Source organism: Pseudorca crassidens, chromosome 5, assembly GCF_039906515.1.
Source record: "Pseudorca crassidens isolate mPseCra1 chromosome 5, mPseCra1.hap1, whole genome shotgun sequence".
NCBI classification, from domain to species: Eukaryota; Metazoa; Chordata; class Mammalia; order Artiodactyla; family Delphinidae; genus Pseudorca; species Pseudorca crassidens.
In genome coordinates, this window is record NC_090300.1 from 88477096 (window position 1) to 88504419 (window position 27324).

The 27324-nt window shown below is 36.4% G+C and overlaps 2 protein-coding genes across 10 annotated transcripts in view; one reads left to right on the forward strand and one right to left on the reverse strand.

Annotated features, from left to right (window-relative positions):
• Positions 1–27324, forward strand: part of ZBTB20 (zinc finger and BTB domain containing 20) — an 816172-nt gene that overhangs the window by 114469 nt on the left and 674379 nt on the right. The window lies entirely within an intron of this gene.
• Positions 7711–8494, reverse strand: LOC137225195 (large ribosomal subunit protein uL6-like). Its single transcript, XM_067738831.1, has 2 exons — positions 8429–8494; positions 7711–8339 (listed from the first exon to the last, which is right to left on the reverse strand). Exons 1-2 carry the CDS (start codon positions 8472–8474, stop codon positions 7807–7809), a joined length of 579 nt encoding a protein of 192 aa, XP_067594932.1. The 5' UTR covers positions 8475–8494; the 3' UTR covers positions 7711–7806.

Here is a 27324-nt window from a genome sequence, read left to right on the forward strand (position 1 = left end):
TGTATGTTAACGCATATATGTGGAATCTGAAAAAATTGGTATAGATGATCTTATTTACAAAACAGAAATAGAGACGCAGACATAGAGAACCAACATATGGATACCAAGGGAGAAAGAGGGAGAGGTGGGATAAATTGGGAGATTGGGATTGACATATATACACTATTGATACTATGTATAAAATAGATAACTAATGAAAACCTACTGTATAGCACAGGGAACTCTACTCAGTTCTCTGTGGTGACCTAAATGAGAAGGAAATCCAGAAAAGAGGGAATATATGTATACATATAGCTGATTCACTTTGCTGTACTGTAGAAACTAACACAACATTGTAAAGCAACTATACTCCTATAAAAAATGTTTAGAAATAAAAAAATCAACAACAGCTTTTGAAAAGCAATCACCATTGCACAGACTACTTATTAAATGGGAAAAGAACAACTTTTTAATATTTTGCTAATAAAAATCAGACAATAGTAAATTGATAACTGCAGATTTCAGGCACCATGAGAAAAACATCCATGGCTCAGCAAGATTAAATATTTCAGTTCTTTGCTTTGAGAAGAATCATAGAATCATATGGTAAAATTGCTGTTAAGGGTAATCTAGTCCAACTCCCCACATTGTGAACAGACACCTCCAGTTTCCATATTCTCATTAATATCTCAGATGAGATATCATATTGTGTGTGAGCAATTCTTATGTTAAGAAGTTCTTATTTACTTTGAGTTGAAATCTATATCTAGTATTCTCAACCCATTATTTTAGTATATCCCTTGAGGCCATGCAGAGTAAATCTAATATGAAGTTTTCAAATATTTGAAACCTTTCTTATTCTAGTTATTCCCCCAATCCCATAAGTAGTAACATGCAATTCCCTTGATTCTTTCAACTATCTCTTGTCTGTTAGGATTCTAGTCTTGCACCATTTTTGTCCCCTTTCTTTGAATATTATAGTAGTTCTGGGTCACTCTGTATCACAACATTGATCATGTCATCTGATCATTGTTGACGAGAGTGGGAATGTTATCTCTCTCATTCTAGATACTGTTATTCTGTTAGCACAGTTTAAGATTTAATCTGATTTTTTAAAAATGTTCATGTCACACAGTTGACTCATATTGACCTTACTGGAGATACTATCTCTTTCTATCTAAGGATACAGTAACAGTTCACTGAGATATTATCTAATAATAATGTTAGAGAAGGAGCCAAGTAATCATCAGTAAAGAAGGAGAAAAAATTAAACAAAAGGGCAAAAATTGTGTGAATTAAATATAGACACCATGCACTGGTTAAAAACTATTGAAAATATTATGCTAAAATGCTAAATTTTTGGATTTTGCCACTTTCATATTGCAGACATATTAAGCAAAGTATTTAGTAGTTTTTAGAACTACAGTATAATTTAAATTTCAGTGTTTTTAGCATTTCCATTGAATATAGCACAACAATGTTAATAATTTATAAAAGCATATATTTTTTATGGAATTTGTGACTTCTCTAAGTTTGGATACATTCTTTATATTTAGAGATAAACTTGTTTCAGGAAAATATACCTTCAATTTTATAATAAAAATTCAAGGAAAAATATGATTGATATAGCAAAAAGTATCTTAAGAAAACTTCCCTGGCATGAGTTTAGTCCAATAAACAAGTAATGCATGTTATTTTCACTTCTTACTTTCTTGAATACTTAGGAATTTACTAAGTATGTGCAGTATATTTACTGATGTGACTGGTTGTGTTTCATCTATTTGTTTGTAATTTTTAACTTTCTGTTTAGATTTTAAACCCTATAAGGCCAAGTCAGTGTTCTTCTTGTGTTGTATTTCTTCTTGTGCTCTTTTAGTGTTTTATGGTGTTATTATGTACTCAAGGAACAAGCTTTTTCATTGAAGATTGGTTTGTGAGTGCTTGCTTTCCTCTCTTCACAAATGCATTTTGGATTAATGTGTATTGGTTAACCTCCCTTCAAACTTGTATAGATTTTCCTTGTAGGTCTTTGAAACTGTGACATTTATCATCATATGTAGGCTTTAGATTGGAAGTTTAATCCTGAAAAGCTGCTTATTTCTTTTTTATACATTTGACTATAGCTTAGTCATGTGTGACTACGTAGATGGTAGTGGCACCTGTGTGAAACTTCACTGTTAGAATATGGCTAAATTTTCTATGGTTAGGATAACTGAGTTAATTATTTAATCACAATTTTCAACTCATTTGCACTGTTTAGAAATTAAAATGAAATTCTGTACATTAAAATAATAAAGAATAAATGTTTCTAGTAGTTATTTTTATTTAAAAAATAGCACTCAAAGCAAAATTTAAAGGAATAGCCATATCTAGGTTCAGTCATGTGTTTTTTATACTAATCTCCTGTCAATCACTGCTTAAAACCCCTTCCCACCGCAGATTAAGTCATCCAGTATATTCATACTTCTACTCAAAGCCTGCTAGCTCTTATGTGTCTCAGCTCCAATTGTTTTTTAGAATAGTTTAGATTCAGGTATTTTGTAAGAGGATTTTTGTTTTAAACTACCAACTATATCTAAGTTTTGAAAGTCCTATTTACTTAGTTAAAATTCATGACTTTGGATAGATGTAGGTTTAACAACTACACTACTCTGTGTTTGTGACTTTGGTCAGTTTTCTTAATCTCATGGTCTTTGTTTCTAAACTAGGTGGATCTCATCAGATTGTTAAGGAAAGAATTGTGATATTTTATGAAGATTGCTGAATATTGTGCTTGTCATTAGTAAGAGCTCAGTAAATAATAATTATCATAACTTATTATCATTATCCTATCAGTTTTCTCTGTATCACCCATTTGAATTAGTAACTTCCCTGTCTCTTAAAGATTGTCCTGAATGTAGCGCTCGCTTCATTGTAAAACTAATTTCATTCCTTCAGGGATGAAACTGAGTTTTATTTTGGATTGCTTCCTGCTAATCTTAGGGAATATTCTTGGTTTACTTTTTGTACCTTCATGATAAGTTCTTTGAGGGATTAGAGTTCTTTCAAAGGATTATTTTTTCATTCTCTTGGCCAAATTAGAAAAAGAAAGTCATACTATTTCTTTAGCCCAATGCCTAGAAGGGTGATTTCCCCATCAATTTTTTGTTTGTTCTTTTTTGGAGGGGCAAGGGCAAGTAAAAAGTTACAAAGCTCTCCCACCATTTTTACCCCTTTTATTTTTATTGTGGTAAAATTAATATAATATTTACCATCTTCAACCATTTTTAACTGGCACTTATATTGCTGTGCAACCATCACCACCACTCATCTCAAGAACTTTTTTGATTTTGAAAAATTGAAACTATACACATTAAATAAAAACTCCATATTCTCCTGTCTCCCCCCATCCCCTGGAAACCATCATTCTACTTTCTGACTCTGATTTTGACTTCTCTAAGCACCTCAAATAAGTGGAATCATACAGTATTTGTCTTTTTTTGCTTGGCTTATTTCACTTAGCATAATATCCTCAAGGTTCACCCATGTTGTAGCATATGTCAGAATTTCCCTCCTTTTTAAGGCTAATATTGCACTGTATGTGTATATTACATTTTGCTTATTCATTCATCCATCCATGGACACTTGGGTTTCTCCTATGTTTTAGCTATTGTGAATAATGCTATTATGAACATGGGTGTACAAATACCTCTTTGAGACCTGGCTTTCAATTGTTTTTAGTATATACCCAGAAATGGAATTGCTGGATCATATGGTAATTCTGTTTTTAACTTTTGGAGGAACTGCCATGTGGTTTTCCACAGCGGCTGTAACATTTTACATTCCCACCAATTGTGTACAAGCATTCTACATTCTCCACATCCCGTCAACACTTGTTATTTTCTGGAGGGTTTTGTTTTGTTTTGTTTGTTTTGATAGTAGTCATCCTAATGAGTACGGGGTAGTATCTCATAGTAGTTTTGATTTGTATTTCCCTAATAATTAGTGATGTTGAGCATCTTTTCATATGTTAATTGGCTATTTGTATATCTTCTTTTGAGAAATGTCTGTTCAAGTGTTTTGCCTATTTTTGAATCAGGGTGTTTGTTTATTTGTTGTTGTTGAGTTTTAGATGTTCTTTGTGTATTCTTGATATCAGTCCCTTATCAGATATATGATTTGCAAATGTTTACTCCTATATGTTCCTTTTTTACACTGTTGATAGTGTCTTTTGATGCACAGATTAAAAAAAATATATTAAGTCCAATTTGTCTACTTTTTCTTTTGTTGCGTGTGCCTTTGGTGTCATATCCAAGAAGCCATTGCTAAATTCAATGTTGTCAAGCTTTTATGCTATGTTTTCTTCTAATGTTTTATAATTTTAGGTCTTGCATTTAGGTCATGGATCCATTTTGAGTAATTTTTGTATATGGTGTTAGGTAAGGGTCCAATTTCATTCTTTTGTATAGGGATATCCAGTTTTCCTAGCACCATTTGTTGAAAAGACTGTCTTTCCCATTGAATGGTCTTGGCACTCTTAATGAAAATCATGTGACCATAATATGTGAGGATTTATTTCTGGACTCTAGTCTATTTTATGGTTCTATATGTCTTTCTTTATGTTCTACCACACTGTTTTGAATACTATAACTTTTTAGTAAGTTTTAACATCAGGAGATATGAGTCCTCCAGCTTCATTCTTCTTTTTCAGGATTATTTTGGCTATTCAAGAATATTGTGTATTTGTCTTTTACCCCATAATTGTTTTTGTATGATGAATAACATGTGATTTTTATACATCAAACATCTGCACTTCTATCCCTAGCAAATATTCTGAAATATTTATGCAACTTGTTCTTTTTTTGTTTTGTTTTGTTTTTGCGGTACGTGGGCCTCTCACTGTTGTGGCCTCTCCCGTTGTGGAGCACAGGCTTCGGACGCGCAGGCTCAGGGGCCATCACGGGCCCAGCCGCTCCGCAGCATGTGGGATCTTCCCAGACCGGGGCATGAACCCGTGTCCCCTGCATCGGCAGGCGGACTCTCAGCTACTGCGCCACCAGGGAAGCCCAGCAACTTGTTCTTTCTTGTAGCTACTATATAACTTATCTCCTCCTGTCTCTTCCCCCCTCCCCATATCTCCTGCATCTACATACTTTCCTTTCCCCATTACTCAGGTTTAAAAAAAAATCACAGGTTTCTTTAAAGAAGAATCACCTATAAAGTGATTTCTTCATAATATCCAATCATATCACTCATTCAACCAATAATTTATTGTGTGCTTACTGTCAAAGCAGTTTTATAGAAAGAACTCAATCTGGACCTTATTACATAAAACATGCTATTATTTTGCCTTTTATTTCACATGAAAAATTCTATAAAATATATTTTTAAAAGGATTAGGACCACCAAATAGGCCCAAGAAGTCATGATTCTTACCACTGGTTAATTTAACTCATTTAAAACAATTGAATTTTCCCACTTCTCTTGAAAGCTCAAAGGGAGACAATTTTGTCTTGATAGTATGACACTAACTTATCTTTTGATAAATATGTTAAAAGCAACCAGTCTGATGTATTCAGGGTTGGATACCATGCCCTAATTTTTGTTGACTAGTGACCTCTAAAACTTATTACATTTGAGCCCACTTAATATCAAATCACCTAATGGAAGCACATTTCTTTCTACCAAATCATTTTGTACTAATTCAGTACAATTTTACCCATTTAATATCAATTGACACTAAACGATTTCCTGTGCAATGTCAATTGAAAATCACTGATTTCCTGCTAATACAGCACTTAGTGTCAATTTCTGTGTGCAGCAAAAGCATTTTTTCAATTAACTACACCATATAATTTTTTGTTTTTAGTTGTTTTCATGTCCCGTAAGACAATAGTTTTGTAAAACAAAGACGTAAGAAGGAGAAAAAGATTACTTTCTTCCTTGGCATTTAATAATTTAAATATAATGATTTTATTTCTAACCTATAGGAAGTCAATAGCTTATTGGAAAACTTTGGAATATATCAAGCAATGTTGCAGTAAATTGGCATTAGCAGTAAGTAGTACTGTATGTTTTGGGACATTGCATATACTAGTTTATATGTAGAAAAATGTTTTGACTAACAAAAAAATTCTTACTAGTACCCCCTCTCGTGATTTAGCTCAAGAAGACCTATTATTGAATAGAGATGAGGTCATTTAATATCCTCTTATTAGAAAAATGAGGCAATATTACCTTCACTAATTCATGAAAATTTAGAAAGATCATGGCCTAGCACAGCTAGGTTAACACAGATGAAGCTGTTCTTCTGATGAGATAATAGCAGGTTTACTCAGCAAGTGTGAGTATTTCTGTGTTACTCAGTATGTATCTCCCATTTTGAATGGTGATGGAGAAGGAAGGAAATTGGAGTTGACTTGCCCTGTCCTAGAGAATAAGGAAGAGATATATATAAAAACATAGAAAATTATTCAAAGCTATAAATAAAATAAGTATATATTGAAAGTTTATTCAAATACTAAGCTATTTAGCCAAATACATAATAAGATACCTAATTAGAATAGGGCATGGTCTCTTCCTGTAATAGAGGTCAACATCTGATGAGAGAGAAAGTATTCACAAATGAGAAATAATTAAATAACAATAAACTTTAAGTGATAAATTGTGGGACACAGTCTGTAAGTGGTGTATGTCTTTAGATTTTTTAAAAGATCAATATGTACTGAAGGTGCTCTAGGGTGAATCATTGAGTTCTATACTGAAGGAAGCTTCTGGTCTGTCTTGGCAAGAAGGACAGAATAAACTCTCATTAAGTAGATAAGTTTTTTTTTTTCTTTCAGCCTTTTTATACTGTTTGATCCTTCTTATACTGTTGACATTAGCTCTATTTTTTTTTTTTTTTGTTTTTTTTTGTTTTTTTGTTTTTTTTTTTGCTGTATGCGGGCCTCTCACTGTTGTGGCCTCTCCCGTTGTGGAGCACAGGCTCCGGACGCGCAGGCTCAGCGGCCATGGCTCACGGGCCCAGCTGCTCCGCAGCATGTGGGATCTTCCCAGACCAGGGCACGAACCCGCGTCCCCTGCATCGGCAGGCGGACTCTCAACCACTGCGCCACCAGGGAAGCCCGACATTAGCTCTATTTTTGAATAATCCTGATTAAAAGAGATTTCAGCAATATTTCAAAATCATATTTTTCGAATGTGTGGTACATGTTAGTTATAGTGATAGGCACTGGGAATAAGAGAGAAGTAAATATAGTCCTTTCTCTTGAGGAACTTCACTCATAGGAGTGGAATGATATATGCACACACAGATATTAATATATGTAATAATAACTTGATGGTATGCAACAGTATGCTACTGGTAAACAAAGGAAGGCACCTATTGCAGCCTGGAAATTCAGGGAAAACTTCTTGGTGTCTGTGGAGATATAGGAAATGATCCTTGAAAAATGAATAGGAGATGACTAGATGAGGGAGGGAATATCTCTTAGGTCAGAGGGAACTGCGTGAGAAAAAGCATGGAGATTATAAACATGGTGTGTGTTGGAAGCCATTATACCCAAACAAACATATATGTTACAAAGTTGGGATCATAACATATATACTGTTTTGTAACATTTTCTTCATTTAATAGCATACACTGATCATTTTTTCAAAGATTTTTAATTATTTTCACAGGACTTTAAAAATATTGCTACATGGTATTCTGTCACATGTTGCAAATAGTTTTTTCTGAATTTATTATTTGACTTTTTTTTTTCCAAGTCAAAAGAGCTTTTATTCATTTTTAAAATATCACATATGAGCCTGGCCTCTTGCGGTTTCTGTAACTGGATCACTCAGATCTTATTCATCAGCCTGCTGAACTGTTCCTTTTTTAGAAACATAGATACCATCCAAAATTTTTCTGATATCCTTGTTTTTTACTGTTGTGGCTTGCTGAATCAAAGCAGCTGAATTTGACACAAGTTCAATGTCATTTCCTTCAAGAATCAACTCATCTTTTTGGGCTTGAGATACTGAACAAGCAACACCTGGCCTCATCTGAACCCTGCGGATGTATTTTTCACCCAAAAAAATTCGGATTTCAACAAGAGAACCATTCTCCTGAATAACAACGTTGATGGGGAAGTGAGCATACACAGACCTCATCTTGTAACGGAAGCCCAGTGTAACACCCTTGATCATGTTCTGTACATGACTACAGATAGTGCGAACAGTGGCCAGTTCCTTCCTATTCCCCCACCATTTGTCAACCCGGAGCCTCTTCTTTTTCTTCCCAAGGAGACTGAGTTCTACATTTATGTGATTAAAGTCCCTCCGCAGGGTGCCTCTGGGGCCCTTCACAATAACTGTGCGTCCCTTCAGAGTAATGTCGACTAGGAGAGAACGTACTCGTGAGGTCTCGGAACAAGGTATAGAGCGTGTAGCAAAGATGTAAGAAAAATGCAAGCACCAAGTCTCGTACCATTTTCTGGAATGTCGACAGTCTGATTGCTGAGAATGGTCTTCATTCTCGCAGTAGATGCGGCAAAGAGCTATTATTTGACTTTTAATGTTGTTTGTTTTTGCTATATAGAACTTTTCATTTTTTATACGTTCAAATCTACTATTTTTTAAAAAACCTGCTATATTTTCCTAATGGCTTCTGCCTTCACTCTTATGCTTAGAAAGACCTCTCCCACTTAGATTAAAAATCTTCCTATATTTGCTTCTAGTTCTTTTATGGTTTCATTGTTTACATATAACTCTTTAAACCATCTGGAATTTTATTTTGATATACAGTGTGAGATAGGCTCTAAATTTACTCTGTTCTAAATATTTAACCAGTTGTCCCAGCACCATCAATTGAAAAATCTATGTTTTCCCCGTTGATTTGAAATGCATTATTTATCATATGCTAAATACTTAATTTACAAATGGGTTTGTTTCATGCCTTTCTATTCCATTTCCAGCCTTTCTATTTTTTCTCTTCAGTTCTTTCAGTTTCTGTATTCTTTACTTGGACTATGCTATTTTAACAATTGTGGCTTTTACAATTACAGTTTAAACCTGTTAATGAGAGTCCCCTTTTATTATTTTTTCATTTTATAAAATTATTGACTATTTTCATCCAGTAATTTCTTCCATAATAACTTTAGAATAACTTAATCATGGTCCCTGCCCCCCACTCCCCTACACCTCCTGCCCAACTTTCAATTTCATTGGACTTCTAATAGGGGTTGCACTACATTTATGAGCCTTTTGGGGAGAAATGACATATAGGTTTATTAGGTCGAAAAACTAGAATTGAAACTTTAGTTAAAGGGTCCATTTTAGTTATAGTGACTATACATTACACCTGTAAAGAAATGCCTGTGTTTGACAACAGGTGTTTTTTGTTGTTATTGTTTTGGTTTGGGGATTTTTTTTTTTGCTCTTGTTATTTTTGCTTTTTATTTTCTATATTTTTCTTTTTATAAACCCACATGTGTTTTTCACATTGAAAAATAAATTCTTTAAATTTTTTTGTTTACCTAATCAATGAACAGAAGTGAGAAAAGAAGGGAGAGATTTTGCTAAAGGGAGGCACAGGTCAAGGGGATTTGCATTAGGATGAAGGTGATTTACATGTTCTGAAAAATAAGGAGCCAGTAAAGAAGACACTGAAGATAAGGGGAGAGAAGTGATAATTGATAGAGCAAAGTCTCAGAGATTTTAGGAGGGTATAAAAATCAAGTATACAAGTGGAGGGATTGACCTCAAGTAGAAGGATAATGATAGTGGATTGGAAGATAAATAAATGAAAATACAACATGCATTGAGTCTATCTCATTGTCACAATAACTCTGTGATTAGGTATTATTGTTCTACGGATGAGGAAATTGAGTTCTAAAGATACTAGGTGAAGAACAATTAACTTTCAGAAAACTTTGGTGAGATAAGATCTGAGATTCATACAATTGAAGTGAGACATTTATATATTAATGATGAAATGATTTCAGACTACCAGGAGTTATTTGGGATAGATTGTCAGTAAGCATAGTACAGTGAACAGCAGAAAGTGGATGAGGGAGAATCGTCATAAATAGTCCTAGTGAGAATGGACCTTATTTAACTTACTTCAATTTTCTCCATTTTAAAATATCTTGCCTTGACCCCCAAACTAAACATTAGTTATTTCTTAACCTTCCCATTGAAGCTTGAAATCTGTAAAAATACTCATTCCTGTGTCTTCCATGTCTCTCATTAAATGTCTCTGGATATTGAGATATATCCCTGACTTTGTAACATTCCTTTACATCAGTGTGTTTTTCTGTTTATACAATCTTCAATCTATCCACTTAAATTTATTATGCCAATTACTTTGGGTTAGGCATTGTTAACATTGGTGACACAAATATAGAAGAGGTTTCAACTATTAATGGAGACTCCTTCATTATGATATTGCAGAATCTGTAAAATTTCATGTCATAGGAGAATCGGGAAATATTTATGCAAAATATTCACATAGGTATCAAGCCTGGGAGCAAACACAGAACTTATTCTGATTTAAACCCTTCATTTTACAGGGGAGAAAACCTAAGTTCACAGATATTAAATTATTTTTTCCTATAAGAATTACATTAAATAATCTGTGTTTTCCTCAATAGGTACAATTTTGATTATGTGATTCAATGAATCATTTTTTTGATATATTTAAATATGTCTGATTTTATTTTACTCCTATTATTGTGAGAATCATGCATTTCCAATTAAAAAACAGTCCTGTGCTAAATTTTGTATCTGAAGTAAACCTTCATAATAACATCAAACAATAAGGCAAACTTTTATAATTTTAAATCAATATAGTCCCTTTTAGTAACAGTAGCTACGAACAGTAACTACTACTACTAGCAATCGTAATTAGATATAATTGTATTTCCTAAGTGAATAAATATGCAGCATGCTGTTTGTTTAAAAATAATAATGTCAAGGCATATAAAGGCACGTTTTATGTGGAATTTTTAACCCCTTGCTGTTGTGATTGAAGTGTATGAGGAGGTTCTTCTTAAAATTTCTTTCAAAACAGCTAACTATACAGTTAAAATTCCCGGCATTAGCAACCAGTTCCTTTCAAATAGAATGACTTACTAATACGCAAAAGAGATGTGATGTACATGCTTTACTCTTTTAATATCCAGTGTGACTTAATTTGTGAGACTGTTTTCCCAAGACACCTATCAGGAGGTATGTCTTGAGGGGAAAGATGGGATTAACCAATAGGTAAGTTTTTTTTTTTTTTTTAACATCTTTTTTGGAGTATAATTGCTTGAAAATGGTGTGTTAGTTTCTCCTTTATAGCAAAGTGAATCAGTATACATATACATATATCCCCATATCTCTTCCCTCTTGCATCCCCCTCCCTCCCACCCTCCCTATCCCACCCCTCTAGGTGGTCACAAAGCACAGAGCTGATCTCCCTGTGCTATGCACCTGCTTCCCACTAGCTATCTATTTTACGTTTGGTAGTGTATATATGTCCATGCCACTCTCTCACTTTGTCCCAGCTTACCTTTCTCCTCCCCATATCCTCAAGTCCATTCTCTAGTAGGTCTGCGTCTTTATTCCCGTCTTGCCCCTAGGTTCTTCATGAGCATTTATTTTTAGATTCCATATATATGTGTTAGCATATGGTATTTGTTTTTCTCTTTCTGACTTACTTCACTCTCTATGACAGACTCTAGGTCCATCCACCTCACTACAAATAACTCAATTTCGTTTCTTTGTATATATGTGCCACATCTTTTTTATCCATTCATCTGTCGATGGACACCTAGGTTGGTTCCATGTCCTGGCTATTGTAAACAGAGCTGCAATGAACATTGTGGTACATGACTCTTTTTGAATTATGGTTTTTGCAGGGTATATGCCCAGTAGTGAGATTGCTGGGTCAAATGGTAGTTCTATTTTTAGTTTTTTAAGGAAACTCCATACTGTTCTCCATAGTGGCTGTAGCAATTTACATTCCCACCAACAGAGGGTTCCCTTTTCTCCACACCCTCTCCAGCATTTATTGTTTGTAGATTTTTTGATGATGACCATTCTGACCAGTGTGAGATGATATCACATTGTAGTTTTGATTTGCATTTTTCTAATGATTAATGATGTTGAGCATTCTTTCATGTGTTTGTTGGCCATCTGTATGTCTTCTTTGGAGAAATGTCTATTTAGGTCTTCTGCCCATTTTTGGATTGGATTGTTTGTTCTTTTGATATTGAGCAGCATGAGCTGCTTGTAAATTTTGGAGATTAATCTTTTGTCAGTTGCTTCATTGGCAAATATTTTCTCCCATTCTGAGGGTTGTCTTTTCGTCTTGTTTATGTTTTCCTTTGCTCTGCAAAAGGTTTTAAGTTTCATTAGGTCCCATTTGTTTATTTTTGTTTTTATTTCCATTTCTCTAGGAGGTGGGTCAAAAAGGATCTTGCTGTGATTTATGTCCTGGAGTGTTCTGCCTATGTTTTCCTCTAAGAGTTTAATAGTGTCTGACCTTACAGTTAGGTCTTTAATCCATTTTGAGCTTATTTTTGTATATGGTGTTAGGGAGTGTTCTAATTTCATACTTTTACATGTACCTGTCCAGTTTTCCCAGCATGACTTATTGAAGAGCTATCTTTTCTCCATTGTATATTCTTGCCTCCTTTATCAAAGATAAGGTGACCATATGTGCATGGGTTTATCTCTGGGCTTTCTATCCTGTTCCATTGATCTATCTTTCTGTTTTGTGCCAGTACCATACTGTCTTGATTACTGTAGCTTTGTAGTATAGTCTGAAACCAGGGAGCCTGATTCCTCCAGCTCCATTTTTCTTTCTCAAGATTGCTTTGGCTATTTGGTGTCTTTTGTCTTTCCATACAAATTGTGAAATTTTTTGTTCTAGTTCTGTGAAAAATGCCAGTGGTAGTTTGATAGGGATTGCATTGAATTTGTAGATTGCTCTGGGTAGTAGAGTCATTTTCACAATGTTGATTCTTCCAATCCAAGAACATGGTATATTTAGCCATCTATTTGTACCATCTTTAATTTCTTTCATCAGTTTCTTATAATTTTCTGCATAAGGGTCTTTTGTCTCCTTGGGTAGGTTTATTCCTAGATATTGTATTCTTTTTGTTGCAGTGGTAAATGGCAGTGTTTTCTTAATTTCACTTTCAGATTTTTCATCATTAGTTTATAGGAATGCAAGAGATTTCTGTGCATTCATTCTGTATCCTGCTACTTTACCAAATTCATTGATTAGCTCTAGGAGTTTTATGGTAGCATCTTAAGATTCTCTATGTATAGTATCATGTCATCTGCAAACAGTGACAGCTTTACTTCTTCTTTTCCAATTTGGACTCCTTTTATTTATTTTTTCTTGTCTGATTGCTGTGGCTAAAACTTCCGAAACTATGTTGAATAATAGTGGTGAGAGTGGACAACCTTTTCTCGTTCCTGATCTTAGTGGAAATGGTTTCAGTTTTTCACCATTGAGGATGATGTTGGCTGTGGGTTTATGATATATGGCCTTTATTATGTTGAGGTAAGTTCCCTGTATGCCTACTTTCTGGAGGGTTTATATCATAAATGGGTGTTGAATTTTGTTGTAAACTTTCTCTGCATCTATTAGGATGATCATATGGTTTTCCTCCTTCCATTTGTTAATATGGTGTATCAATTGATTGATTTGCGTATATTGAAGAATGCTTGCATTCCTGGGATAAACCCTACTTTATCATGGTGTATGATCCTTTTAATGTGCTGTTGGATTCTGTTTGCTAGTATTTTGTTGAGGATATTTGCATCTATATTCATCAGTGATATTGGCCTGTAGTTTTCTTTCTTTGTGACATCTTTGTCTGGTTTTGGTGTCAGGGTGATGGTGGCCTCGTAGTATGTGTTTGGGAGTGTTCCTCCCTCTGCTGTATTCTGGAAGATTTTGAGAAGGATAGGTGTTAGCTCTTCTCTGAGTGTTTGATAGAATTCGCCTGTGAAGCCATCTGGTCCTGGGCTTTTGTTTGTTGGAAGATTTTTAATCACAGTCTCAATTTCAATGCTTGGGATTGCTTTGTTTATATTTTCTGTTTCTTCCTGGTTCAGTTTTGGAAGGTTGTGCATTTCTAAGAATTTGTCCACTTCTTCCAGGTTGTCCATTTTATTGGCATAGAGTTGCTTGTAGTAATCTCTTATGATCCTTTGTATTTCTGCCATGTCAGTTGTTACTTCTCCTGTTTCATTTGTAATTCTATTGATTTGAGTCTTCTCCCTTTTTTTCTTGATGAGTCTGGCTAATGGTTTATCAATTTTGTTTATCTTCTCAAATAACCAGCTTTTAGTTTTATTGATGTTTGCTATAGTTTCCTTCATTTCTTTTTCATTTTTTTCTAACCTGATCTTTATGATTTCTTTCCTTCTGCTAACTTTGGTGTTTTTTTTGTTCTTCTTTCTCTAATTAGTTTACGTGTAAGGTTATGTTGTTTATTTGAGATGTTTCTTGTTTCTTCATGTAGGACTGTATTGCTATACACTCCCTCTTAGAACTGCTTTGGCTGCATCCCATAGGTTTTGAGTCTTTGTGTTTTCATTGTCATTTGTTTCTAGGTATTATTTGATTTCCTCTTTGATTTCTTTTTTCTTTTTTTTTTTTTTTTTGCGGTACGTGGGCTAAGAACTGCTGTGGCCTCTCCCGTTGCGGAGCACCAGCTCCGGACGTGCAGGCTCAGCGGCCATGGCTCACGGGGCCAGCTGCTCCATGGCATGTGGGATCTCCCCAGACCGGGACACGAACCCGTGTCCCCTGCATCGGCAGGCGGACTCTCAACCACTGCACCACCAGGGAAGTCCCTCTTTGATTTCTTCAGTGATCTCTTGGTTATCAAGTAGTGTATTGTTTAGCTTCCAAATGTTTGTATTTTTTACAGTTTTTTTTCCTGTAATTGATACTTAGTCCATAGCGTTGTGGTCGGAAAAGATACTTGATACGATTTCAATTTTCTTAAATTTACCAAGGCTTGATTTGTGATCCAGGATATGATCTGTCCTGGGGAATGTTCCATGAGCACTTGAGAAGAAAGTGTATTCTTTTGTTTTTGGATGGAATGTCTTATAATAAATCCATCTTGTTTAATGTATCATTTAAAGCTGGTGTTTCCTTATGTATTTACATTTTGGATGATCTGTCCATTGGTAAAAGTGGAGTGTTAAAGTCCCCTACTATGATTATGTTACTGTCGATTTTTCCTTTTATGGCTGTTCGTATTTGCCTTATGTATTGAGGTGCTACTATGTTGGGTGCATAAGTATTTGCAACTGTTATATGTTCTTCTTGGATTGATCCCTTGTTCATTATGTAGTGTCCTTCTTTGTCTCTTGTAATAGTCTTTGTTTTAAAGTCTATTTTGTCTGATATGAGAATTGCTACTCTAGCTTTCTTTTGATTTCCATTTGAATGGAATATATTTTTCCATCCCCTCACTTTCAATCTATATGTGTCCCTAGGTCTGAAGTGGGTCTCTTGTAGATAGCATATATACGGGTCTTAGTTTTGTATCCAGCCAGCCAGTCTATGTCTTTTGGTTGGAGTATTTAATCCATTTACTTTTAAGGTAATTATTGATATGTATGTCCCTATTACCATTTTCTTAATTGGTTTTGGTTTGTTATTGTAGGTCTTTTCCTTCTTTTGTGTTTCCTGTCTAGAGGCTCCTTTAGCATTTGTTGTGAAGCTGGTTTGGTGGTGCTGAATTCTCTTAGCTTTTGCTTGTCTGTAAAGGTTTTAATTTCTCCATCAAATCTGAATGAGATCCTTGCTGGGTAGAGTAATCTTGGTTGTAAGTTTTTCCCCTTCATCACTTTAAATATGTCCTGCCACTCCCTTCTGGCTAGCAGAGTTTCTGCTGAAAGATCAACTGTTAACCTTATTGGGATTCCCTTGTATATTATTTGTTGTTTTTCCCGTGCTGCTTTTAATATTTTTTCTTTGTATTTAATTTTTGATAGTTTGATTAATATGTGTTTTGGCGTGTTTCTCCTTGCATTTATCCTGTATGGGACTCTCTGTGCTTCCTGGACTTGATTAACTATATCCTTTCCCATATTAGGGAATTTTTCAACTATAATCTCTTCAAATATTTTCTCAGTTCCTTTCTTTTTCTTCTGGGACCCCTATAATTCGAATGTTGATGCATTTAATGTTGTCCCAGAAGTCTCTGAGACTGTCTTCAATTCTTTTCATTTTTTTTCTTTATTCTGCTCTGCAGTTGTTATTTCCACTATTTTATCTTCCAGGTTGCCTATCCGTTCTTCTGACTCAGTTATTGTGCTATTGATCCATTCTAGAGAATATTTAATTTCTTTTATTGTGTTGTTCATCACTGTTTGTTTGCTGTTTAGTTCTTCTAGGTCCTTGTTAAACGTTTCTTCTATTTTCTCCATTGTATTTCCAAGATTTTGTATCATCTTTACTATCATTATTCTGAATTCTTTTTCATGTAGAATGCCTGTTTCCTCTTCATTTGTTAGTTCTGGTGGGTTTTTACCTTGGTCCTTCATCTGCTGTGTGTTTCTCTGTCTTCTCATTTTGCTTAACTTACTGTGTTTGGGGTCTCCTTTTCGCAGGCTGCAGGTTCATAGTTCCCATTGTTTTTGGTGTCTGTCCCCAGTGGCTAAGGTTGGTTCAGTGAGTTGTGTAGGCCTCCCAGTGGAGGGGACTATTGCCTGTGTTCTGGTGGATGAGGCTGGATCTTGTCTTTCTGGTGGGCAGGTCCACATCTGGTGGTGTGTTTTGGTGTATCTGTGGCCTTATTATGATTTTAGGCAGCCTTTCTGCTAATGGGTGTGGTTGTGTTCCTGTCTTTCTAGTTGTTTGGCATAGGGTGTCCAGCACTGTAGCTTGCTGGTTGTTGAGTGGAGCTGGGTCTTGGCATTGAGATGGAGATCTGTGTGGGATTTTCATCATTTGATATTAACGTGGAGCTGGGAGGTCTCTTGTGTACCAATGTCCTGAACTTGGCTCTCCCACCTCAGAGGCACAGCCCTGATGCCTGGCTGGAGCACCAAGAGCCTGTTAACCACACGGCTCAGAATAAAAGGGAGAAAAAAAAGAGAGAAAGAAAGAGGAAGATAAAATAAATAAAATAAAATAAAGTTATTAAAATAAAAATAAGAAATAATTATTAAAAACAATTTTTTAAAGTATTAAAAGAAAATAAAAGAAAGAAGAGAGCAACCAAACCAAAAAACAAATCCACCAATGATAACAAGTGTTAAAGACTATACAAAAAAACAAAAAAATACCAGAGATACAGAACCTTAGGATAAATGGTAAAAGCAAAGCTGTACAGACAAAATCACACACAGATGCATACACATAGACACTCACAAACAGCGGAAAAGGAAAAAATATATATATATATATATCATTGCTCCCAAAGTCCACCGCCTCAATTTTGGGCTGATTTATTGTCTCTTCATGTATTCCAAAGATGCAGCGTACATCAAGTTGATTGTGGGGTTTTAATCCACTGCTCCTGAGGCAGCTGGGAGAGATTTCCCTTTCTCTTCTTTGTTTGCACAGCTTGGGGTTCAGCTTTGGATGTGGCCCCATCTCTGCATGTACGTCGCCTGAGGGCATATGTTCTTCGCTCAGACAGGATGGAGTTAAAGGAGCAGCTGATTTGGGGGCTGTGGCTCACTCAGGCCAGGGAGAGGGAGGGGTACGGATGCAGGGCGAGCCTTCAGCGGCAGAGGCCAGCGTGACATTGCAACAGCCTGAGGTGCGCCGTGTGTTCTCCCGGGGAAGTTGTCACTGGATCACGGGACCCTGGCAGTGGCAGGCTGCACAGGCTCCCAGGAGGGGAGGTGTGGAAAGTGACCTGTGCTCGCACACAGGCTTCTTGGTGGCTGCAGCAGCAGCCTTAGCATCTCATGCCCATCTCTGGGGTTTGCGCTGATAGCCACAGCTCGCGCCCGTCTCTGGCACTCCTTTAAGTGGCACTTTTAATCCCCTTTCCTCGTGCACTAGGAAATAGGGGCCAGAGAAAGTCTCTTGCCTCTTTGGCATCTCCAGACTTTTTCCCAGACTCCCTCCCGGCTAGCTGTGGTGCACCAGCCCCTTCAGGCTGTGTTCAAGCAGCCAACCCCAGTCCTCTCCCTGGGATCTGACCTCCGAAGCAAAGCCAGAGCCTCAGCTCCCAGCCCCCACCCTTCCCGGTGAGTGAGCAGACAAGCCTCTCGGGCTGGTGAGTGCTGGTTGGCACCAATCCTCTGTGCGGGAATCTCTCCACTTTGCCCTCTGCACCCCTGTTGCTGCGCTCTCCTCCGTGGCTCCGAAGCTTCACCCCTCCGCCACCCACAGTCTCCACCCGCGAATGGGCTTCGTATTGCGTGGAAACCTTTCCTCCTTCACAGCTCCCTCCCACTGGTGCTGGTTCCGTCCCTATTCTTTTGTCTCTGTTTTTTCTTTTTTCTTTTGCCCTACCCAGGTACGTGGGGAGGTTCTTGCCTTTTGGGAGGTCTGAGGTCTTCTGCCAACGTTCAGTCAGTGTTCTCTAGGAGTTGTTCCACGTGTAGATGTATTTATGATGTATATGTGGGAAGGAAGGTGATCTCCACATCTTACTATTCTGCCATCTTGAAGCTCCTCCCCAATAGGTAAGTTTTAATGAGGAGGAGGGGTAGATTCCAAGTACAGGGAAAATCTAAGGGACAAAGTAGAGGAGTCTAAGTAGCCGTATGTGTAATGAGGATTACAATCTGTTCTTACTTCCATTAAGGGCCTTATCAAATTATATTGCAGTTACATTCCTGCCTCTCCACCTAGGTTGTAAACTTTTCCATGTCAGAGAAGACATATTTCATGTCTTTGTCAATAGCATCTACTGTAGTTCCTGGCAAATAATTAGGGTTCAGTAAATATTTATTGAATAACTAAAGGAAAAAAGGAGAATCTAGGAGATCAGGTTTATCACCAGGAAGAAAAAGAGAGAATCTGAAGACAAACACTATCAGGTACTTTTTTTTGCCTTGACCAACTTTGCGTTATGCCAACAGTAGATCTCTGATTTAGTCCTGCAAGAAGTGGACAACTATAGAAGTTTTTTTGTGTACTACAAATTAGGCTGTGTAGCATAGTTGGGAAATAGGATGTAGATAACAAATATAAATGACTAGTTCTCTTAAAAATAATTTAATAAAATACGTTTATCTCTAAATTAGTAGTCTTTTAGTATTTGATTCAGAAAGGAGATATAACTTGGAATCATCATTAAAATCCTAACTGAGCTTGCATGATTGAATTAGCAGTGCTTGGAAGTATTGTTTAGTAATGTTCTGAAAGGAAAGAAAATTTGCTTTATTTTAGCATTATTCCCACCACCTCCCCCAACCAAGTCCATCAGCAGTGTAATATAAATTAGGAAAGAGAGAGAGAAAAAGGAGAAAGGGGAAAAAACTGTAAAGGTTGGAGATAGTACAAAGAAATGAAGTGGAAGAGAAGAAAAATTAAAAAGGAAAGAAAGAAGTACAAAGAGAAAGGAATTGTTGAAAACTTCATATTGTAAGTTTATCCAGTTTTGGGTTAGTCCTGAACAGAGTGTGGAGGGCTGTCTCTATATCCAGCGTTACCATGGTTGAAATGACTGAAACAATGCCTTGCCTATAATTTCTGTATATACAGGACTGAACACTCTATTATACGGAATTATTCTGTGATCAGGCGCCTTATTCTTTTTCTCCCTCCTTCCTTCCTCTCCCTCCCTCCCTCCATCCCTTCCTCCCTTGTTTCCTTCCTTATGTTTTTTCCCTTTTTTTCTCTTTTCTTTTCAGGAAGCAGGGTATATAGATTTTATTAGAGGATAGCTATTTGGAGATTTAGACTGCAAGATTTGACACCAACTCTTTGAAATGAGTTTCTGTGTAGTGCAATAAGCCCTAGGGTTTGTGCCTTTTTCTTTCCTTCTTTCTTTCTTTTTTTTTTTTTTTTTTTTTTGGTTTTATACATGAACAAAGGAAAGACAAAACACAAGAGGGTCTTTCATTTGCCATAGTCCACTTCCTTGGGTGCCATTTCTTTCTTCGTTCAGAGATGAAGATTCTGTGTATTCTTCTCACACTGAACACTGCCAGTTTTTCTTTTGTTCTATTTTAAAGGGTATAATATTTCTTGAACTGAGGGACACATTTATATTATAATTTTAAAGGGAGATTTTTATTTATTTATCATTTTCATGGAAGATTTCTCTAAAATTTTGACAAGAGATATTTAATATTTGGTCACATTTATCTGTCTTCATTTTAAGGGTCTCCATGGCACTGAAATTTCTGTTTAAAGAATTTGAAGAGTGTTCAATTATATAGAGCCCATGGAATATGTTTACTTATCCCTATTCTGTTATGTCATTTATTTCTTTCTAAATGTTAAACAGGGTTGCTAAAAACCTGTGTGTGTGTGTATGCTTGTGTGTGTGTGTGTGTGTATTTTAATGGAGGAAAAGTAGAGACAGAGGGAAATTGAGCAGTTACTGCATTCCAGCCAATAGGCCCATTTCTAGGGAGAGGGATTTTATTCCAAAGAATTTGTTTTTAATTCTTCACTTTTATATTAATAGGTTTTTAAAATATTTGTTACAATGTGATTGAAACTAATTTAAATATAAATTTTCACCTTTTTGATTTATTTTCTGTTGTAATCAATTGGGCATTGGATTAATATCTGTGTAACTTTTGTATAACCCCAAATATTTTATAAATCAAAAATCTAAACATTTTCCTTTGTTACCTCAGAAATTATATACATTTGAAAGACAAACGGTTCATATCATACTGGATTTTAGTTGCTTATCACTAGTATGAACTTGGAATGAATATTATTTTTAAATAAGTATTCTTAAAGAACTGAGATTTATTGCAACTTTCCTTATACCGGGTACTTATATCTTGTCTCACATAATGCTCTGAACATCTGTTTGCATTCTATAAACTTGCTTCTGTAAACTCAGGTTTATAGAAGATGAAATTGAGGCCCAAAGAGAGTAGGTAAGGACTAAGGTGATTCAGGTCCTAATTACAAATCTCTATCCACTTCTCTCCATTTCCACTGCTGCCTTCTTAGTAGAGGTTACCATGATCTTTATCATGGACCACTGGATTAGTCCCCTAACTGGTCTTCTCACTAACTGCCTTGCTGCTTGCAATCCGTTCTGCATGAGAAACAGGTTTATTCTTGGATTACGTCCAAGAAGTATGCTTCAGTGACTTCCCATTTCACTTAGAGTAAAATTCTGTAAGGTCTATCTCTCCATTTCTCTTTAACCTCATCTCAAAAGTAATCTCATTATAACTTAAAACATTCTAGCCACATTGATGTCATTTTTGTTCCTAGACAATGTCAGATGCTTTTCTTCTTTGGAGCATTCATACATACTGTTACCTGCCCTGGCTTTCTGCATCTTTGGATGCCTCTCATCCTAAGATACCACTTTTTTAAATAGTCACCCTTCCCCCTTGCCTGGATCTCTGTTATTTATTGTCAGAGGACCTTCTTAATTTGTAATTAACTATTTTGTTTGTTTACCATATATCCTCCCCTCTCCTCATAGTACACTGAAATCTCTATGAGGACAGAAATTTTCTATTTTATTTGTTGCTCTTGTACAGTGTCCAGCACTGTAGGCACTCCGTAAATATTTGCTAGAAGAATATATAACTAAATAAATATATACATACATACATACATATACATACATACATTCTCCACTCTAATGTGTTTTCATGTTAATTAAATGTAGTCATAAAATGTATCCCTTTGGTAATGTATATTTTATTCTTTACTTCTTTGGGTATTTTTGTTGTACTTTAGCAAAGTTTGGAATATGTAAAATGATGGCACTTCTTTTATTTCCTTTGAATATTATTCCTTGCTCAGAACATATTATCTTCCTGCTTGGCCAACCCAAAATATATTGTGGCTTTATGTTTTAGCAAAATATCTAAAAGAACCATAAATTATAGTGTCATTAGCTGAAGGACACCTTAAACCCCGTCTATTCCCATTACCTCTTTGGAGCCTGAGCCTCCTCTGCAGATGCTCCAGCAAGTGGTCCTGGAGACAGTGCTTGGACATCACCAGGCTCAAGGAACTAAGTACCTTTTAAGACAACCCATCTAATTTTTTTTAAAAAAAATTAATTTTATTTATTTATTTTTGGCTGCATTGGGTCTTCGTTGCTGTGCGTGGGCTTTCTGTAGTTGTGGCAAGCGGGGGCTACTCCTCATTGTGGTACGTGTGCTTCTCATTGCGGTGGCTTCTCTTGTTGTGGAGCATGGGCTCTAGGTGCACGGGCTTCAGTAGTTGTGGCATACGGGCTCAGTAGTTGTGGCTCGTGGGCTCTAGAGCACAGGCTCAGTAGATGTGGCTCACGGGCTTAGTTGCTCCATGGCATGTGGGATCTTCCTGGACCAGGGCTCAAACCCATGTCCCCTGATTGGCAGGTGTACTGTTAACCACTGTGCCACCAGGGAAGTCCAACCCATCTAATTTTTAATCTGTTTTAATAGACTGACATTTATGTTTAGAGTTTTAGGCATTAATATATTCCAAGTTTCTCCTATTAAATTTTTACTGTTTATGCCCTTATATTAATTTGATTTTTTTCAGTTTGACCTAATTTTGTTATTTCTTTTTATTTAAAAACTCAATTAAGGCAATATTTTTCCTGAATTAGTAATTTTTTTGGGGGGGGGGCGTTCAGACTTTTAACTTGTTAGTAAACTTAATGAGGAGAGTCAGAGTATTTGAAAATTTCCTACAAAATAGTTCCATCTATATTTGTTTCCATTTCTCATTGTGCCAGATCAGTCAGTCACTGTATTCAGATCATAATCAGTGTAATGTTTCAAGTAAAATTCTGAACTAAATGTATTTTCTTCTTGATTCCTCTGGAAAACACATTAATTTTATTGAGAAAATCGAGTAAAATGTAATTTATGACTGCAACTTCTTAAGATATTTCTCTAATATGTTTCATTATTTAATTTCCCAAATAATGCCTACTAATTTTGAATAATGTAGGGATACCATTTTCTGAAATTAAGAAAAAAAAGATAGAAATGGAAAAGAAGAGAAAATCAGAGTATTTTAAATAAAGTGTACTATGTGTGTTCTGAATGCCATCACACTTTCAACGCCCAGGACTTTGCTAACTCACAATTATCTGTTGAGTAAATACTTATTCAAAACTTGCTATGTGTTCTACTGCTAATCCCGTTTTCTCAGCTGTATACTGAACCTTTTTTTCTTAGCATATAAACTTGTGCAAGCATCTTCCATCAAATATACACAAAAAGTAAGCAAACAACAACAAAAAGAAAGAAAATCCTTTTTTAAAAGATTTGCTGTTACCATCTTCTTCTCTCTCATTTCTATTCAAACCTTCAGGAAGGAATTTTTAATTCTTCACTTCTCATTCTCTCTACAGTCCACTGAAAACTGACTTCTGTCCTTAGACTGTAATTTAAATTATTCCCACCAAGACAAAAAGTCATAAAAAAGTCAAATTCAATAGAATATATTCAGTCTTGACCTTACTTTGTACCTCGGATGTTTTTAACATTTTTGACGGCTCCTTTCTTTTGAAACTTCGTCTTCCCATTGGTTTCACAATACATTTTGATTTTTCTCCTGGCCCTCTCTGGCCTCTCTTAAGTTTCCTTTGTAGGCTTCTTCTTCTTCCTGTCCCTGTATGTTTCTTCCTCCTCCTCCCCTCCCCCTCTCTTCCTTCTCCTTCTCCTTTTTTCTCTCCTTTTTCTTCTTTCTCATCGTCCTTCTCTTCCTCCTCTTTCTTCTCTTCTTCTCCCTTTCCCTTATCTCCTTTGCCTTCTACTCCGTCTTCTTCTCCCTTCTCCTCCTCCTTCTCTTTCTTCTGCCTTCTCTTGCCCTCGCATCACACCTCTTCTTCTTTAGATGATTATATTCACATCTTTTGTTTCACTCATCATCTTTATTTTGATGACACTCAGATCTCAGCACATATCTTAGCGCTTCCATCTCTCTCCAAACTTATACATACAGCTGGCCACTGGGTATCTTCAACTGAGACCTCCATAGGCACTTCAAACTTAACATGGCTCAAACTACAAATTTTATCTTCACTCTAAAATGTGATAATTCTTCTCTCCTTCCCATATCTTTGAATTTCAGTATCATCCACCAAGATGTCTTGGAAAAACCTTTATTCCCCTACAGTTTCCCTGTAGATCTGTTATGCTGGGTTTAAAGCCAGGGCTAGGAGAGAATGTATGTTTCTATTAGAGGAAATTTATCATCAATACCTCACCAATATTGGAAAAATAACTATGACAATGTTCCTGATGATGAGTACGTAAAATAAAAAGAAAAACTTCTTTTTAAGTTACAGTGAACATTTGAGAGGTGGAACGGTCCTTGAACATTCTAAAAATCCCAAATATTGATCTTATATGTGAAGAAACAATCCTAGAAAGGGGAGATGAATATCTAATATAAAGACAAGTTAATGAGCGAGCATGGATTAAAATGGAGTCACTTCAGTAATGGTTGTATCTCTTTGTTATTAGAAACAACTGATTTTCCTCTTTGTCCCCAGTGTATGTGATGGCAAACTTTTTTTTGGTAGGGGATAAACCAGGGTGTAAGAGTATAGGAGACAGTGGAATTTACTATAAATTTAAAAATTTAAGAGTTATTTCTAAGTTGCCCTCCAAAAAATTTACTCCCCCATGCACTATGTGTGATATCTTTTTCTTATATGGTCACCAACCCTGAATATTATCCAATTTTAAGAAGTTTGTCAACCTGATAGGGGAAAATGGTATGTGTGTATTGTAAGGTTGAACATCTTTTCCTATGTTTCTTGGACATTTATATATTTTTTCCTTAAAACATGTTTCAATTTCCTTTGACCATTTTTCTACTGAGTTATTTGCATTTTTCTTCTTGACTTTTTTTGTTTGTTACTTGGGTTAGGTTTTCTTCTGGAATGCATTCTTCAGATATATGTTTTCATGCTACATAATTTTTCCTGTACTATTTTTATGTAATTGTTTCATTTAATAGGAAATGTACAAATTACTGTATAGCCCTTAATCTCTATGCTTGAAAACTATGTGAGTAAAAACTCCTTGGTTTTCTTCCCACCCCACCTGAATCTGAACTTAATGACTTATCTTCTGAGCTTTTTTTTGAGAACTAAAATTTTACTTTAACAGCCAATCAGTCCAGGTGCATATATTTTCCTATTTACCAGTTCTCCCCACCATACTTCTCATCCTTTTTCAGGCAGTGAGGACAAATCAGGTAAAAATTGTTGGGTTTTGCTATTACAACATTAGACTATGTCTTAGCTTGGGCTGCTATAAATGGAGTAGCTTATCAACAAGAAAATTTAGAGGCTGGAAGTCTGAAATCATGGTGTCAGGATGCTCATGTTCTGGTGAGAACTGTCTTCCAGGTTGCAAGCAGCTCACTTCACATTGTATCCTCACAGGGAGTGGGGGAAGACCTACCTAGCTCACTGGCCTCATCCCATTCATGAAGACTCCATCCTCATGACCCAGTTACCTTCCAAGTCTCCCCCCTCACATTCTAATATCACCATAGTGGGGATTAAGATTTCAACATATGAATTTGGGGGAGACACAGACATTCAGTCCATGATAGTCTAGAATTGGCAACTAGGGATTATGTTTGTGCCTACTGATATGGCTTTTCCCTCCAGACTCCTCTTTCCTCCAAGGACTGTGTGTTTTTTTTATTTTTCTCTTCTGCTTTACATTGTACTAAGTGCCAATTTATTACTAAAGGTAATTAGTTTTGAGAAACTAACAAGATTTTGTCTTTTCTTTCCTACTTTCCTCCCAGTAAAGAAAAACCAAAACAGTGAGCGTTGACCATTTACCTTTCCCAGCTAAGGAAGTTTGCTTAGCTTCTTAAGCAAAGCTTTCCTAAAGGAGGGCTTTCTAGTCTTTTTTTTTAATACCCCTCCTCCCATCTTAAGAGTGTCACACTTCTCAGTGAATGTTTTTCTAAATTGGGGGCTATTAATGAAGTTTGTTTCAGAACTTTGTCCACTCAATTTTTAAAAAACTGTTTCTGGTGGGAGAGAATGTTGCAAATTAGGAGCTATATCAGTTGTCTCACTCTTCTTGGCTTCCACTTTTCTAAAATTATGGAAGTAAGTTGTATCCCTTCCTTTTATTAATTGTTGCTAGTAGTATTTTGTGTGTGGGGGGGATAGGTGAGAAAAGCTGTCAGAAGCCTCCAAATTAAAAACATTTTTTTTTGGAAATAAGAAAGTATGTAATGTATGTGTGTGTATTCTCATTAAAAAAGTATTATGGGGCTTCCCTGGTGGTGCAGTGCTTGAGAGTCCGCCTGCTGATGCAGGGGGCGCGGGTTCGTGCCCTGGTCTGGGAAGATCCCACATGCCGCAGAGCCACTGGGCCTGTGAGCCATGGCCGCTGAGCCTGCGCGTCCTAGAGCCTGTGCTCCACAACGGGAGATGCCACGACGGTGAGAGGCCCGCGTACCGCAAAAAAAAAAAAAAAGTATTATGGAAAATCTCAAGTTTACACAAAAGAAGACAGTATGATATAATAAATCCCTAGCTTCAATATCAATAAGTGGTCAATAAACCACATCCACACTCAATTATTTTAAAGCAAATCTAAGATATCATAAAATTTTATTCATAAAAATGTCAGTATTTCAGGGCTTCCCTGGTGGCGCAGTGGTTGAGAGTCCGCCTGCTGATGCAAGGGACATGGGTTCATGCCCCGATCTGGGGAGATCCCACATGCCACAGAGTGGCTGGGCCCATGAGCCATGGCCGCTGAGCCTGTGCATCTGGAGCCTGTGCTCTGTAACGGGAGAGGCCACAACAGTGAGAGGCCCGCATACCGCAAAAAAAAAAAAGTCAGTATTTCAGATACAGCTTTTAAAGTTTTTTCTTGGTCCTAAAAAGAGTTTTCTAGAGAAATCCTCTCTGTACTGTTTGTTTAAATTAACACTCTGATTCATCTGTAGCCTATTTTATGACTTTGTCTAATCAGAATACCTAGGGAGGTTGCCAGGAGTTCAGAAAGGGACAGAGGCACAGATAGCCCACGTTGAGGTGGCATTCACCCACAGTCATGCATGAAGGTGGGGCACCAGCTAACGTTTTGCAGAACTCTAATGCAATATCACAACCAGAATATTGACATTTATTGGTTCAAGATGGCAAATTAGAAGTACATGAGCTCACTCCCTCTTGCGAGAGCACCGGAATCACAACTAACTGCTGAACAGTCATTAACAGGAAGACACTGGAATTCACCAGAATAGATAGCCCACAT